The 17,695-nt window shown below is 35.4% G+C and overlaps 1 protein-coding gene across 1 annotated transcript; it reads right to left on the bottom strand.

Moving 5' to 3' along the window:
* Positions 1-328: 328 nt before the first annotated feature.
* On the bottom strand, positions 329-3,588 carry LOC131161421 (naringenin,2-oxoglutarate 3-dioxygenase). Its single transcript, XM_058117169.1, has 3 exons — positions 2,813-3,588; positions 1,058-1,486; positions 329-801 (listed from the first exon to the last, which is right to left on the bottom strand). The coding sequence occupies exons 1-3, from the start codon at positions 3,170-3,172 to the stop codon at positions 499-501; spliced, it is 1,092 nt and encodes a 363-aa protein (XP_057973152.1). The 5' UTR covers positions 3,173-3,588; the 3' UTR covers positions 329-498.
* Between the last annotated feature and the right edge of the window lie 14,107 nt (positions 3,589-17,695).

The following is a 17,695-nucleotide window of genomic DNA, read 5'->3' as shown; positions in this document are numbered from 1 at the left end:
GGTAACATCGAAGGGAAAGTGTTATGAAAACCATAAAAATTAATGGTTGTCACCCCTTAATTTTCCACCTCCATAAATGATGTCCCTTCATTTTCTACCACCATAAATTATATTATATCTTTATTACCTTATAAAATGACCCTCTCTCCCTCTCATTTTAACATTCACACATAAGGCTTGCAGTAGGCATACGAATAGAAATGATATGAGAAAAAGAGAGATAAAAAGAAGAAAAATATTTTGTACAAAACTGATTTTAGATTATCCTGTAACTCTTCTCAAGATAATGAAATTTTTATCTCATCCACTCGTAAAGTAGACATAGCCAAACACGAAAAATTTCTATTTTATCTTTATTTATTTTTCTGCATCTTTTACAATAAACAAAACATATACATAAAAAAGTATTTGCTAAAATGCATAACTACATATTCGCCCCCTTGCACACAATCAAAATCCAAAACGTTAAAAACAAAGCAAGCTCCAAGGTAAATGAAATTAAGCAAGAATGTCGTCGAGGGCTTTGGGCTTGTCAACGTCCTTCAGCAGATCCTCCGTCTTCTTCTCCTTCGCAAGCTTCTTGAGGCGGGCGAGCTCCAGGTCCCGCCCCATTTTCCTCTTGTACATCTCTGCAAATGTGATGGGCTCCTCCATCACCGCCTTCTCCCCCTCCCTTATGGCCAGCGGGTACACCCTCGCCTCCGGCGCCGGATTCTGGAACGTCGCTATCGATAGCCTGCTGCAATCCGAGTTCACCACCGCCTGGTGATCCGCATTCTTGAACCTCCCGTTGCTCAAAAACTGTTCTTAATTCACGAATACCAAATATTACATACATTAAAACAAATTACTCGAGTTCGAAACATTTTAAATTTTATCATTTTTATATTATATATGTTATATAATATAAATTTTATAAATATATATAATATTAAATATATTTATATGTATTTAATATTAATTTATAATTAAATTTAATAATAGGCCATATTTTTGAAAATTAAAAATTAACGGTAGTAAGTTCAAGGAAAAAAAAAAATGGCATATTGTGACTCACGTGACCGTGATCGCCTAGATTGACAACAAATGCGCCTTCCACGGGTTGAACGGTGATCCAGGTCTTACCATCGTCCCTGGTGGCCTGGAGGCCTCCCACCTGGTCCTGGAGGAGCAGGGTTATGGTACCCGGATCCGTGTGTCGCTTGAGTCCGAGAGTGAGGTCGGGTTGTGGGCATTTGGGGTAGAAATTGACCACCACCTTTTGGTCCATGTCAACGCAGGCGTTGGTCAGGGCTTCCTTCTCCAGCCCCATGGCCTCAGAAAGCACCTCCAGCAGCTTGCAAGCGAGCCCCATCAGCTTCTCGCTGTAGGCCTCCGTCACAGCCCTCCACCCCTCGGGCTTGTCGGGCCATCTCGAGTAGTCCCGGGTCCGGATCGGGTACGAGAAGTACGTCACTATTTCCCGCCAGTCTTGGACTGCTTCGCCCTAAAAAATCATTAAATCCGCTCATTACAAGTTTACAACTTTAATTTTGTAAAAAGTAATCATAATTAAAAAAAAAAAAGTTCCTTAAACAAATATTTTGGTTAAATACTAAAAATAGTATTGACTATTTTAAATTAATAAAAGGATAAAAACACAAACCTAAAAAGATAATGAACTTTTCTAAAATTTTAAAGATCTCTTAAATTTTAAGAATTCTAAATACCTTTCCTAAAATTTGATAAAAAGATCCTAATATTTTCTTATATTTTATAAAAAAAATAATTTTTTTTAAGAAAAGATTTCTATTTTTTTTACAAATCTTAAAAGAAAATTTGTGACATTTTTTAAAGATAAGGAGAGAATTATGGCATTTTTAAAATCTTAACTTAGATTTCTATAATTTTGACAAATCTCGAGATATGTGAGTGTTTTTTATTCTTAATAAAACTAAAAATCTCATATTTTTAAAAGTATTTTAAGAATTCAATTAATATTTACTTAACCAATAAATTCACTTAAATTTTATTAAAAAATATTTAATTCCGTTAATATTTCATAATTATTTTTATTCACTTTACAGTAAAATTATGTATTTATGGGGAAAATCGATGCTTTAAAATTATTCAACTGTGTATTTGAAATATTTAACTTGCATAAATAACATAATAAATATTAAAATATTTTTCTTAAATTAAAAATCCTATAACTTAATTTTATAAGCATCTCAAACGACTCATAGCTGTTACCTATTGTAATGTTTTATTTGAAATTTTTCTGAACCCACGAAATACAAATGAATGAATAGCTAAAAATATTTTGTACTAAGTTATTTTCTGTAAAACAATAACTAAATAATTTTTTTTTTTTTTTTTGCTTTATTAATTTTTTTTGCTAAAAAAATATATCTTTTATTTAATATGTTTGAATAATTCGTTTAACAATATGTTAGGGTGTTTTAGAAAACGTTAAGAGTAAAAGTGATTGCAAAAGATAAAATTACATTTAAAAATAAATAAATCAAAAATACCAAAAAAAATTATAATGATAGATTATTAATCAAATTAAATCTTTAAAAAAATATATAGTCATTACCTAAACTTATTTACGAATTTTAAATATAATTAATGATTTGTGATTAGACAATTAAATCTTCATCTCTCACTTTGTACCGTCGTTGCTCTTCCGACGGCGGAGAGCAGTGCAGTGTTGGTCAAAAAGCCGCACAGACGATGACAAATGACTCATTTAGAGTCTTCATGATCAACGGCTGAGATTAATTTAATTATCTCGGGGAATAATAAATCTGAATCATCCGTACGTTGGTACCTGGAGATGACTGGACACGATGAAGCCGCCCTTCTTGCCACCGGACATGTCGAACCGAAGCTTCTCTTCCGAAGGCAAAGCGAAGAACTCGCGAGCGAGGCGAGTCATCTCCGCCACAAGACCGGCGTCGACGCCATGGTCCACCACCTGGAATATCCCCCAGTCTTCGCACGCCTCCACGATCTTCCGGCATATTTCCGATCGCTGGCCGCCGGTATCGTCGATTCCGGCCAGAGATATCACCGGAATCTCGTTGCTGAACTGGTTATACGCAATCTTCGGACGCTCATCCTCGTCCCTGACGAACTTCGCCTGCAGCGTCTTCTCCCCCGCCAGTGACGTTAGCGTTGCCGGCGCCATCTCTTTCTTTCTCTATCTCTCTCTGTGCCTCAAATTTTCAGATGGAAGTGCGAAATCTGCGATTGTTGCAGAGAAATTGCGGGGCGGCATTTATATAGCGCTGGGAGCAGACCGATCTACCTACCGTTCGTGACATCTACCACTTTTTTCCCGATTCTATCGCTCCTTCAATGGGTAATTATAGTATGCGTAGTTCGTTCTGGTGCCCGAGTGAGTGAGTGATCTCGACCGTCTGACTCGCGATCCCACCTATAGCCGCGGCGCACGATCAGCGGCTCAAATTGATTCCCTTGAATTTGAGGATTTGTGCATCTCTCATGGTTTTGAGCATTGATTAGGCTAAGTATCACGGTCCCAAAGGAGGATTTGGATTTCAATTATTTAAAGTGCTTTTTATATAACAAGTGGCAGTTGGCCGAGACAGATAATACCTCACAAGAGTTGGGTCTTATACTAAGTTAAGTAATCTTATATTTATTATTTTGAAAGAAATGGAATTTACCAAGAAAGTGAACCTTAACCATTTCAGTATTTTAAAAATTGATATAACTTGATTGATTCAATTAATTAAATCAAATAATAATTTATATTTGGATCAAATTCATGATCTTATTTTATAGTATAATAAACCATATAATTTTTTTTTTTAAAAAAGGCCAATGAGCTATACAATTAGGTCATGCATGTTTAAAAATATTGAAAAATACTTTATTTGTTAAAGCTATATTTAGTTATTTTAATTTGTGTGAAAAATATTTATAAAAAATATTTTATAGTGTTATGGCTATCTAGGTATTTTTTGATTTATCAATAATTTAAAATTTAACTATTTTTTTGCAATATAAATATATAATTGTGGTGCTATGCTAATGTCTACCGGATGACATAGATCAAACTAATCAATCGAACTAATAAAATTGAAAAACTAGTTAATATTTGGTTCACTTATTAATTTGGTTTTAAAATATTGACCCACTTACAAGTCTAATAGTATAAGTCTAATAGTATAAGACTAACTAACCCTCAACTACCAATCTAACTCCCAAAAAAAAATTGCTCTTTTTTTTTTTCTTTTTCCTTTTTTTACATGTTTTTTTTTTCATAAGAATATCTTGGCATTTAAAATAATTAATTTGTTCTTCATAGATGACAATATAATAGTTATTATAAAAAATTTGATTCATTACAATTTAATTTAGTCAAATTTCATAAATTTAACCATCAAAACAGTTAGGATGTGAGGGGACATACTAATAAATTGAATTTGTACCTTGTTAGTAAAAGGCCATAAATTTTTAACTTGAAATAAAGGTAAGAGATAAGATATCGATAACATCCAATTGTGTAACCAATTTTTTTTTCAAAGAAATGATCGGTATGGAAAAATATAGAAAAGAAAATACATCTATTTTTTTACTCTTGTTAAAAAACCGTTCATTTTAGATCAAGTAATTTGTCCATAATTTAGTTGTCTATATTATTATTTTATCTTTATTAATATCTTTTTTTTTTCTTCTAGTATTAAATAATTAAGAAAACATACATATATAGTCTAATCCGTCCCCTCAATTGTACTTTTTAAAATTTTTTAATTTTATTTTTTTGAGACCTATTGAATATCAGATTACATTTCCATTTCTAACCATTCTATAATTAAAAATATAAAAATCCAATTCTTCTAAAGAGAAAAGTAATTTTATTCAAAAATAATTTTTAACTAAAAATATATTCTATTAAAGCAAACAAAGTTATTTTCCGTTGTTATTAATCTTAACTTTTATTTAATTACTTAAGCAAAAAAAAATGTAATAATAACATATTTGTTTGCATTATAAGTTTCAATTTTTGATTTTGAATTTTAGATCTATTGCTATATTTTATTTTTATTTCTTATTTTTTAATTCCAACTTATCATAATAATATTTTAATTTTCAAATTTTATTTTTCATGGATTGAATCATTACATTTACAAAAAGAAATTCTTAACGTTTGGAAAAATTAAAATAAAGAAAATGAATTTTTTGATGATGGTTCAATCTCCACACATACAAAAACAAAACAATTCTTTCCATAGAGTGATAAAGAATTCTATTAAATAAAATAATTAATCACTCATTCTTTGTATTTTTAATTATTTAAGTACTTCTTAATTGGTTCAAAATTTAATTTTATTTTTAATGTTTGATTTATTAAAGATTAGCAGTGATGTCAACAAATTTATTGACAATGAAAAAATTTTAAGATGATTAAAAGACGGTATAATAAGAAGTTATTAATTAATCTAAGAATAAAAATGAACATGCTCATCATTAAGTTTTTTATTTTAATTATATTTTTTCTATTTTATTTATGATACAATTTTCCCAATAAACTATAATATCAGATCATACCAAATAAAGATTTTGAGATAACAAACGGTCCTCATTAAAATTGAAAAATTTACCAATCAAGAGTGTTGTATATTATTTTATTTTATTTTTAAATTGTTCCTGTAAAAAAAACGTGGCCAGTTGTAGGAGTTGGGATAGATAGTGAATGCAGAGGAATGGAATATGGGAACGGTGGTCACGTGTGGTAGACGGGGGTCACGTGGTATCTAACCACTCGTCTCTGGCATCCGCTGCGCCGGAGATCACTGAATGAAAGGTGGGGGCTTCCCATCCAGGCCAGGGCGAGGGGTAAACGCTCACCCACGTGTTAATAGCTAGTACCTACCCACTCCCATTGGGCTTCTAGTAGCAATGGTCCGGAGCATTTTTCATTATATTATTATTTTGTAACAAAATATAAAAGAGTACTTTGCTATGCAGTCCCAAACAAATCTTGCAAGTTAGGACTGTAAGATTTAAAGAAATCTTGCGTTTAAATCTCGCATGTTGATCTTGCGAGATTTGCATGAATCACTTCTCTTCTCCTTTTTTTTTTTTCTTCTTCACGTGTTGCCTGCGCGTGCTTCTCTCCAAGCTTTCCTCCTCTTCTGGTGAGAAGGTTCAGCTCCCCCTCTCTGCCCACCCGTTGTCGTCCACGACCACCACCACGCGAAGCAAGAGGCGCTAGATTTGACGGAGATGATGGGGTTAGCGGAGAAGCCTCAATGGAGGGAAGGATTGTCAAAAGGTATAGAATTGTCAAAAGTAGCAGGTGGGTCAAAGCTCAGTTGCAGAGAGTTTTGGGGATCTGGGAGCTTGGGAAGGTGAGAAATGGTGGGAAAGGTGATGCAAGAGGTGATGGATGTGTGGTAGAAGCCTAGAAGGTTCAAATGATGGGATATAGAGGTTTGATAAAAGAAATTAATGTCATTTAATTGAGGTCATGTATGTGAGCAGTCTTATACCAATTAATTAATCCTTTTCAAAAAATTTTAATTAATTAATTGATTTTTAAAATTTTTAATTTATCAAAATAGAAGAAATCACAGGTGGGGCCCAAAAACCCAAAATTTACAAACAAAAATTCAGAGAACCAAAAAATAATGAAAAAATGGAAAAAGAAATCCTAAAAAATAAGAATTTTGCTATGAAAATCATAAGGGTTTAATGAAGGGGTTTAATTTTGTTTGATTACTTTAATATGTTGTTTGATTACTTTAATATATATTTAAATGCTTAAATACTAAATTTTGAATTTTATTTTCTAAATTTAAATAGAATATAATATAAAATTGCACTCGATTTTATCTAAATTTATTAAAATTTAAAACAAAATTTGCGTCCCTAACTAGGACCTAACTAGTAAAAATAAGGAATTTTTATTAAAATTGCACATGTTAATATGAAAAAAATAAAAAGGTAAAGTGTAAATTTTAATATTTTAGATTTTTATCTAACTTATAAAGTTCTATAAATATTATTGGGTACCATTTAAGCATTAAACCCTTATGGTTTTCATAAAAAAAGTTCTTATATTTTAGTATTTTTTTTTTCATTTTTTCTTTATTTTTAGATTCTCTGATTTTTTTTTTTTTTTTGTAAATTTTGGGTTTTTGGGCCCCACCTGTGATTTCTTCTACTTTGATAAATTAAAATTTTTAAAAATCAAATAATTAATTAAAATTTTTAAAAATAATTAATTAATTGGTGCAAGACTGCTCACATGCATGGCCTCAATCAAACATTATTTTATTATTATTATTTTAGAATAAAAAAGAAGTATGTGCATGCAGACAGTGCCCAACTTGCAAAATGACACTTCATTGTTTTAAAATAAAAAAAAAATTAATTAGGGTCAAAATGACATTGTTTTGGGATCTAATATGCTGCCTCCTTTCCTACATGTGCCTCTCCCCAATTAATGAGTTTTCCACCATTTTATTTTTTATCAAAACTCCATATCCCCTCATTTGAACCTTCTAGGCTTCTACCACACATCCATCACCTCTTCCATCACCTTTCCCACCATTTCTCACCTTCCCAAGCTCCCAGATCCCCAAAACTCTCAGCAACTGAGCTTCGACCCACCTGCTACTTTTGACAATCCTTCCCTCCATTGAGGCTTCTCCGCTAACCCCATCATCTCCGTCAAATCTAGCGCCTCTTGCTTCGCGTCGTGGTGGTCATGGACAGCAACGGGTGGGCAGAGAGGAGGAGTTGAACCTTCTCACCGGAAAAGGAGGAAAGCTTGGAGAGAAGCAGGCGCAGGCAGCACGTGATGAAGAAAAAGAAATGGAGGAGAGAAGTGATCCATGCAAATCTCGCAGGACCAACTTCCGAGATTTGTTTAAATCTCGCAACCCCATGCTGCGAGATTACATAAGCATCAAAATGAAAAAATTTTTTCAAAACAAAATATTTTTTTATATTTTATTATAAAATAATAATAAAATGGGAAAAAACTCAATCGGTTTGGGCCCATCCTTCGGCCCATCATACGCTGACGCGCTGCGTTTTTTAAACACATAAAAAGTACAACAACAACAACCATGACAATAACAACAACAATAATAATAATAATAATATGTAGGGGTGAATGAAATTTTGTGAAAATCGAATTAATCGAATTAACCGAACCAATCAATTTAGTTCAGTTAGAAAATAGTTTGGTTTAGTTCAATTTTATTTTCGGTGGAAAATTGGTTTTTGATTTTTGTTTCGGTTTGGGTTAATTTTAATTTCGATTATCCAAATTAACTGAATTATATATATATATATATATATATATATATATATATATATATATAATATAATCTGTAAGACTGTAACCTGGCTAGGGAATCGAAAGTGGGAGGATTGCCTTTTACGGTTCCAAATTCCAATTTCCCACTCCACTCACCACACTCTAGCATGGTGGTGGACCAGTCAGTGAACGCACACTCGCACTCTGCCACTCCGCCCGTTATAGCCTCTAACCATTGAAATCTGTTTGTGTTCGAGAGTTCAATTCACTCCATCGTCCAGCTCTAGCGTCAAGACTTTGCCCTTGTTCTTGTTGTGGCTAATTCACCCTTGCCGTCACTATCGCCCTTATGCTCACTATGATCGATTCACCCTCGCCCTTGTTGTGGCCGTCACCCTAGTCGTAGCCGATTCACCCTCACCCTTGCCTTGTCGTGGCTATCGCCTCTCAAGTTATTACTAAGGTTTTGTCATATGCTTATTGTAGTGACCTGAAGAATAATAGCATTTTAATAATAAAGAGAAAGAGAAAAATAGATACAGAAACAGAAGGAGGCCATAGACTTCGTCGACGACATTGCATTTTGGAGAATAAAATAATTTCAAGGAAACGACCAAGCTTCGTAGACGAATACAAGGTTTCGTCGACGAAGGTCTGAAGGATTTCGTCGACGAATACAGGGCTTCGTCGACGAGAAAATACCGAGAGACGGTTCAGACTGCTCTGAATTTCGTCGACGAATACAGGGCTTCGTCGATGAATTTACTGAAAGATTCATCGATGAATTTGGCCTTATAAATAGATAAAAATCGGATTTTAATTCATTTTTCACACCGCTCTCTCTCTCATACGGATCCTCTCACTTCTCTTTTCGTTTTCGGCCCCGCCAGACGCCGGATTGGATCCGAAGCCACCACGACGTTCCTGGCGAAGTTTTCTTCAAGTTTGTTAGGATGGATCGTCGGTGGGATCGAGTTGGATTTCATCCCAAATTCAGGGTAAAGTCTTTTAACCTATTTTTGGTCTTATGGTAGTTATAAGAAATGTTGTAGGTGATGAAATATTGATATTTAGTTCTGAAAAATATTGTTTTCAGGGTGTTTTGTAGGAGGCCCTGTGGGTGTTATGCTAGTATTTTATAGGGGCTTTCCAGTAGTCAGGTAAGGGAAATATGCTATGTTAGGTATTTTTAAAATGTTATACAATTTATTTAATTACGAAAATTATGAATTAAAGTATCATGTGGCTTGTAAATATGAATATAGTACGAAAATATGTTTTACGATATTTCAGTATTCTGATTTTACGATATTTCAGTACCATGATTTTATGAACCTCGGTACCATGATTATACGAATATCAATATTATGATCATGCAGTTTCAGTATTATGATTATGCTGTTGCAGTGTTATGATTATACAATTCTCAGAATTATAGTACAGTTTATGCAACATCATGGTTATTACGATTATTTCAGAATTATGGTAAATCAGATAGTTGTATATAAAAATATATTATATAGTATCAGACCCTGTTGGACTTGCAGCTACAGAGCACGATATCGTTGCTACAGATACTATGTTACTTTATGAGTGCAACCACCTATTTAGATAATACGTGTTAAGCTCGTTCACCTAGGCCCTTGAAGAGGTTAGGCCCCCCATCCAGATATGGGTTGAGGTTGGCAGATCGACCTATGGAGTATAGTGATTTATTCCTGGTTGGCCAGCTAGGGTAAATCCATCCTACGAGCCGCACAACCCTATCACAAGAGGGTAAGTCATGACACACAGATAGCCACAGGGAACATTTTCAGTTATTATTACGTATATATAGATTTGCTGAAACAGGGAACACACTTACTTATACTAGAAGTATTTTGAATAATAAACTCCAATACTGTCATGTTAAGCAATATGGACAGGGGTGGTGAATTTTATTACTTATACTGTACTTACATATTCAGTTATACATGTTTACATGAAAAAAGATTCCATGATATATAGTAGCTCATTTGCCACACACTAGTAATAGCATATTTCTTCTTACTAAGCGTTGGCTCATCCTAGTGTTGAATTATTTTTCAGGTGATCCAGGTAGGCGAGCAGATCAAGCTCGTAGGTAGAGGGGCTTCAGTGGTGCCCTGTCAGAGAGTGAATACATTTTTGGGAATGATTTTTGTATACCCTATCTAGTTGAGGGCGCTTTGGGAACAGAGATATGTACATATTTTGGGAAACATATAGTACTCTGGTATTGTGTGATATTGTATATATATGTTTAAATGATAATGCCTATGTGGTTTATGCTTCTCACTGCTTAGGTTTATGGTTGGGTTTACCTCAATATGGTATCAGAGCATGTACAATATTATAGTATAAAAAAATAAATAATAATAATAATAATACCTAGTTTAAATAACAGGTTGTTACACTAATTTTGCTTTTCCCAAATTTGGTTCAATTAACCGAATTAACCAAAAATTTGGTCGGGTAATGATGGGTAAATGTTAAGAAATCAATAAGCAAAGAAAGAGAAGAGAAAAGGAACTAAATTGCATTGAATCAATTTGTCAACAGAAAATACAACTGAGAGAAGAAAATACAATCGAAAGAGAGAGGGAGCATACTGAGATATGTGAAATTCAGAGTAGCCTTTTAAGTATTTATACTACATTGAAGAATCATAACTAATGTAATTGAAAACTAACTGAAAATTAATTATATCAGTTAACAATTAAAGATTTAGTTGAGTCTTCTTGAGCTCCTTGATCTACCTTGAGTTTTTCTTCCTTGGATTTTAATTCCAAGTTGTTAATGTGAGATGCTATACTCCAACACCCCCCCCCCCCTCCTCAAGATGAGCATGTATGTTAATAATGTTCATCTTGCCAAATTATGGTGGAAAGGCAATGAACCAAGAGGCTTTGTAAGGATGTCTGTAAGTTGTAATCATGAGGGAATATAATTTTTTTTTATAATATGTTGCTATAATTTTTCCCTTACAAGATGACAATCAATTTGAATGTGTTTGGTTCTCTCATGTTGTACTGGGTTGGTGGCAATCAACGAAATTGATTTGCTATCAGTATATAACAATGATGGTTGAGGATGAGCAACATTAAGGTCTTTGAAGGGCAAAGAGTAGTCATTGCACTTCACATGTTGTGACTGCAATGGCTCTATATTCTGCTTCGGCAGATGATCTGCTAACTATGGGCTACTTCTTAGATTTCCAAGAGATCAATGAATCTCCTATAAAAACAGCAAAACCAGTGACACTTCTCCTGGTGTCTAGACAATCTGCCCAATCACTGTCAAAGAAAGCCTTCAACTATAAATCTGAAGATGAATGGAAAAATAATCCTTGGCCTGGTGTTGCTTTTAAGTATCGAAGGACACGAATAGCAGCTTGATGATGAGATATCGCTGGTTTAACAAGAAACTGACTAAGAACCTGACAGAATAAGCTAGATTAGGTCGTGTAATGATCAAGTATAAAATTTTGCCAATTAATCTTCTATAACCAAAGATATCTTCGTAGATATTGGGGTTAGCCGCGCTAAGTTTGATATTTGATTCCATTGGAAAAGCAACTAGCTTGGAACCCAAAAGACCAATATCTTGGATTATGTCTAAAGCATATTTCCTTGAAAAAGAGAAATGCCAAACTTTGATTTGGCTACCTCCAATCCTAGAAAATATTTGAGTTGTCCCAAGTCTTTAATTGTAAATTTATCATGTAAATGATTTGAGTTGCTGAATTTCAGTAAGGCTGTCACTTGTTAGAATAACATCATCTACATAGACAAGTAAAGTTATGAAAGAAGTAGTTGTTTTCTTAATAAAAATAAAGCAATCATACTATCCTTGAGTGAAACCATAATCAAGAAGGGCTTGAAAAAGTTTTGCAAACCAATGGTGAGAGGCTTGCTTTAGTCCATATATACTTTTGAGTAGTTTGCAAACCAAATTGGGCTGCTGAACATCTAAACCAAGAGGTACTGCCATATAAACTTCTTCATTTTAATCACCATGCCAAAAAACATTATTGACATCTAATTGATGGATGTGCCAACACTTGATAGCAACAACAACTAACAATAATCGAATGGAAGTAATTTTTGCTACTGGAGAAAAAGTATCAAAGAAGTCTAATCCTTCTTGTTGAGTATAACCTTTGGCTACCAGCCTTGCTTTATGTCTTTCAATGGTTCCATCAACCTTGTATTTCACTTGAAAGACCCATTTACAACCAATGATCTGTTTATGTTGAGGAAGAGTAACAAGTTCCCAAGTTTTGTTTAACTCTAAAGCATTTAATTCATTTCTCATGGCAATTTTCCATTCAAGTAATTTGGCAACCTGTTTATATGTCTGTGGTTCTCTAGTAACAGAAATTGAAGCTAAAAATGTTTTATGGGAATTTGAAAGCCTATTAACATAACGAAAAGAAGAAATAGGATAAAGAATACCTGTGTTTGAGGAGCAATCAATTGAAGGAGATGAGTTGTTTGCACAAGGTGTAGCGACCTTCAATTTTCTTTAACATAAAATGTAAGATAATGAATAAATGGTCAACACGAACCCATGGGGTAACGGGGACACCTGTCATTTACAGCGAAAACCTAAGCAGCAGTAAGTATAAAATTGAAATCATCAATCCATCAGACATAATACCAAAATTTATTACATCATCAAAATACTGTATTTATACACAACTACCAAAAAGTCAAAACAACACTAGGACCCTACAACAAAAATCTCCTGGTCCTAGTTTAAGGCTTACTGATTACGCGTCAAAATTGCGTAATTGGGCATCTTAACCTGAACTTTACAGTTTATATTTTTAATTAAATGTCCAAAATTGTCCAATATTTTAATAAAGTGTCAAAATCATCATTCTTGAACTTTATTGCACTATTTATGAAGTTTTTGTAATTTTTTGTTGCAAGAAAAATCTCGAAAACCAAAACCAACACCTGTTCGTATTTCATGCATAAATTTTCCATCTGAGCTCCGATCGAGACCATTCAAATTTCTAGAGAAAGAAGAAAGGATTATCTACAACTTTTGTGTTTTGATTTTTGTGAGAAACGGGCTCCAAAAGAGTCGAATTTGTGATGAACAAAGAACAAAAAAAAAAAAAGAAAAAAAAATATAATAATTCAAGTCCTTTCAAACGGGTCGGGTCAGTGCTATTTGGGTAGGGCTTCTTCCTTTTCTTTTTAAACTCATCCAAGGTAGCTCCTTGGGGGCCATCCTCTTCTCTTCCCTTCTTTTCCCTTCTCCTTCCTCTTTCCTGCTCTCTCTTTCTTCTCCTATCCTTACTTCTCCTTGCTGTTTCCTATCTTCTTTTTTCCTTTAGCTTTTCTGTCTCTCAGTATTTCTCTTCTTCTTCTCCCTCTCTTATTATCTCTTCCCCTGTCCCCTGTTTTCTTCTCCCTCAGTCTCTCTCATTCCTCTCTGCTGCTCCCGAGCTAGAACCACTCTCCAACAGACCCGAGAGCACCATTCCAGCCAGAACCAACAGCACACCAGCGCCGGCTCCTCTGCCTCTCCTTCCATCGGAGCACCAGCAGCTTCTCCTTCCAGAACTGCTGAATTTTAGCGACCAGCTAGCCTCGGAACCTCCCTGTTCAGCAGTAATTTCAGCCAAGAACTTCCATCACAGCAGGAGCCCTCTGCACAGCCGTGACAATACAGCCTCTAGTCCTCTGCAAATACAGCCTTCAACTACTGCAGCAGACAACCCGGGCCACTCCTCTGCAACTCCATGAGCAGCTCCACCCAAGAACACCCTGCTACACAGCTCTCATGCTCTCTCTCTCTCTCTCTCTCTCTCTCTCTCTCTCTCTCTCTCTCTCTCTCTCTCTCTCTACTTTATTCTTTTCTTCTCTTTCTTTTGTTTTCAATTGCAACAAAATATTTCTTTTCTCTTCTTTAGTTGCTTATTAGAATCTTGAAAGATTGTTTGAATGGGTGTTAAGTTATTTTAATTTGTTTTAGTGGAGTTTAATATTTATTTATTTATGTTTCTTTTAATTAATGTTATTATTAGATTGGACGGATTTAATTTAACTCCTTTTATTTATTTATCATTCCTTTAGTTCCTTTTATTTATGTTTTTATTGTGTTTTATTCTCATTTAAATCAATTGATAGTTAAACTTTGGTTCGAGTTCTTGGTTTGTATTAAAGTTTTAGTCTTTCAATCTGTGTTTGAATTTTATCTGTGTTTCCATTACGTGCTTTAATTCCATGATCAATGTTACCATTTTTAATTAGCGCGTGTTTTGATGTTTCCTTAGGCAGATTAGAGTTTCCATTCTTACTCTTTAAATTGAAGCATGCTAGTTTTAGGACTTTAATTTAAGTTTTTGTTTAAGTCTCCAAAATTCTAAAAAACCCCAAATATGAACTGAGTTCAGTACCCTTTTTGTTTTCGACTCGACGAATGTAAATTTTGAGATTAAAACGCATTCCCTGAGGAGGCGATCTAGCCCTTGGGCTTAATATTACACGATAGAACTCCTATACTTGGGATAGCTTTTGAGCTGCTCATTTTTCGAGTGAGTCAAGTTTTTGGCGCCGTTGCCGGGGATTGCTAGTTTTAATTTTGAATTTTGCGTTTTTCCAATTATTTTTTTGATTTTTTTTTCAAATAAATAGAAAAAATGAAAAAAAATGAAAATTGAAAAATTGAAAAAAAAAATATTGTCTGTTGCCGTGTTAGTGGATTTCTACTGGCCATTTGTGATGTTTAATGCCCTTGGTTCGAGATAATTCGAATCGATTGTGTAGAGTTTAACCTAGCACTAGTAGGGATACACATAGCACCGAGTCTAACTGTTCACCTGTTAGTCCTGCGAGTGATTCTGAATTTGAGCTGAATAATTTGTTTGACCATTATTTTGAAGAAGCTATGGCTGCACATGCACCACGTACACTTGAAGATTTTCTACAGCCTGCACGCACATCTACACCTTCATGCATTGTGTTGCCACAAGATGCACCGAATTTCACTCTTAAGCATGGCATGTTATCTGTGATTCCCCAGTTTCACGAGATGGACTCTGAGAGTCCATACCAACACTTGAAAGACTTTGAGATGGTTTGCACCACTTTCATTAATAGGGTTGGGATTGATGAATACATTAAACTGCATTTGTTTCCCTTTTCTCTAAAAGACAGGGCAAAAATCTGGTTTAATTCTTTGCGCCGTAACTCTATTACTAACTGGGCTGAAATGCAGCATAAGTTCTTACATAAGTTCTTTCCTCTTCAGAGAACTCAGTACCTGCAGGAGCAGATTAGTCAGTTCATGCAAAAAGATGGCGAGACATTCCAGGCATGTTGGGAGAGATTCAATGACCTGATGAACATATGCCCGCACCATGGTTTCGAATCATGGAGGTTAGTGAACTATTTTTTTACTGCTTTAACCCCTGTGCGCAAACAATTTGTCCAGTCTATGTGCAATGGGATGTTCTTCCATAAGGAACTAGACGAGGGCTTATCATTTTTAGACTATCTCGCTGAGAGTGCCCAGCAGTGGAACGCACGGCCTGAACGGGTGCCGATAACTGCCCAACCTATTCGAGAAATTAGTGCCGATAACAGGCCCTTGTAGCTGCGTTATCTAAGAAATTGGAAGTCATGGAATCCGAAAAGTTGAAAGCTGAGATTTGCACGATTTGTGAGACTTCAGACCACAGACCTTAGGATTGTCAATTTTTACCTATGTTGCAAGAGAGCAGATCTGATCAGGTGTCATCGGCAAATTGGGCCAACAAGACGCAGAATCAGCCGCTCTCAAACACTTACAACCCGGGGTGGCGGAATCATCCAAACCTTCAATGGAGAAGTGATCAGCCTGGTCCATCATCTTCACGGTATCAGCAGGCACCTCAATCATATGCACTGCCTTCGCAATTGACATACAATCCAGTCGTAGCTCCTCAACCGCAGTATCAACCGCAACAGTTTTCTCAAAGCTACGCACCACCAGGATTCCAACCAGCGTTAGTCCCCATTCCAGTAAAGAAAGCTTCTGATGATAGTGTAGCGCAGGTGGCAACCATGCTCCAGCAATTCATGCAATTGCAAGTTACGACCAATGGAGAACTGAAAGATGCCGTAGGAAAATTCCCTGCACAGCCTCAGCCTAATCCTCAGGTATACAAACAGCAACAACAGTCAGTGCACAATGTTTCAGGGGATGCGTATGAGTCAGCAAAAACAGTTATTACGTTGCAAAGTGGAAAAGAAGTTTCCCATCCTGAATTACCTACTGATCAACAGCCAGCCGCGCCAACACTTGAGGCGATAGATGAGACAGATAAAGGAAAGAAAAAATTAGATGAGGCTAGCTCGAGTTCTACAACGCCCGATAATAAGGAAGATGAGCCATTTAAGGAATACCAGCCGGTGGTCCCATACCCTCAGCGTTTGACATTTGGACAAAAGAACAAGTATCATAGGGAGATTCAAGAGATATTCAAGCAGGTAAAAATCAACACCCCACTCTTAGATGCCATACAGCAGATCCCTGCATATGCAAAATTCCTGAAAGACCTCTGCACCATAAAAAGGAAACTGAATGTGAAGAAAAAGACTTTCTTAACTGAGCAGGTCAGTGCATTGATTCTTAGTCAGACTCCACAGAAACTTAGAGATCCTGGGTCCCCTACGATACCAATCATGATAGGTGAATCTCGTATCGGGACAGCTCTACTTGACCTTGGGAGTAGTGTGAATCTGCTTCCGTCTTCGTTATATGACTAGCTGGGTTTAGGTGAATTGAAAAGAACTACTATGATGCTACAGTTGGCAGACAGATCTGTAAAGGCTCCACAAGGTATTGTTGAGGATGTTTTGGTTCAGGTTGACAAATTTTACTATCCCGTGGATTTCGTTGTTTTGGATATGCAGCAGCCTGTTTCCACCATTTATCAGGCTTCTGTCATTTTAAGACGACCATTCCTTGCTACTTCAAACGCCCTGATAATTGTCGGAGCGGAGTCCTCAAGCTCACATTTGGGAACATGACATTGGAAATGAATGTTTTTAATGCTCACAGGATGTCAAGTGGGTGTGACGACGCAGATACTCATGCAGTCGATGTGATAGATGACTTAGACACTTCAGAGCTATTGTCGGTACTCGACGTCGATGCCACACTTGAAAATGACTCTTTTGCGCAGTTTGAAGGGATTGATGAATTATTGCTAGAATCAGAGGAGCAGATCCCAGATAGTTTTCCTCATATGTTTGATGCGAGTTATACAAGTAGTTGGTGTAAGCTTACATTTGAGGCCATTAACCTACCAGAAATTCTGAAGTCATCCGCAAAAGAAATTCCAACACTTGAGTTGAAACCATTGCCTGCCGAGCTGAAATATGCTTTCTT

This window comes from Malania oleifera, chromosome 8 (genome assembly GCF_029873635.1).
Source record: "Malania oleifera isolate guangnan ecotype guangnan chromosome 8, ASM2987363v1, whole genome shotgun sequence".
Taxonomy (NCBI): Eukaryota; Viridiplantae; Streptophyta; class Magnoliopsida; order Santalales; family Ximeniaceae; genus Malania; species Malania oleifera.
This window is presented reverse-complemented; position numbering and strand designations above follow the sequence as displayed.

Excerpts from the sequence above, each read along its gene's own strand:
- LOC131161421 (XM_058117169.1), bottom strand. The coding sequence starts at position 3,172 with ATGGCGCCGGCAACGCTAACGTCACTGGCGGGGGAGAAGACGCTGCAG. Across the intron at positions 1,487-2,812 it reads TCGTGTCCAGTCATCTCCAG|GGCGAAGCAGTCCAAGACTG; the intron begins GTACCAACGTAC and ends ATGATTTTTTAG. Across the intron at positions 802-1,057 it reads ATCTAGGCGATCACGGTCAC|TTTTTGAGCAACGGGAGGTT; the intron begins GTGAGTCACAAT and ends AATTAAGAACAG.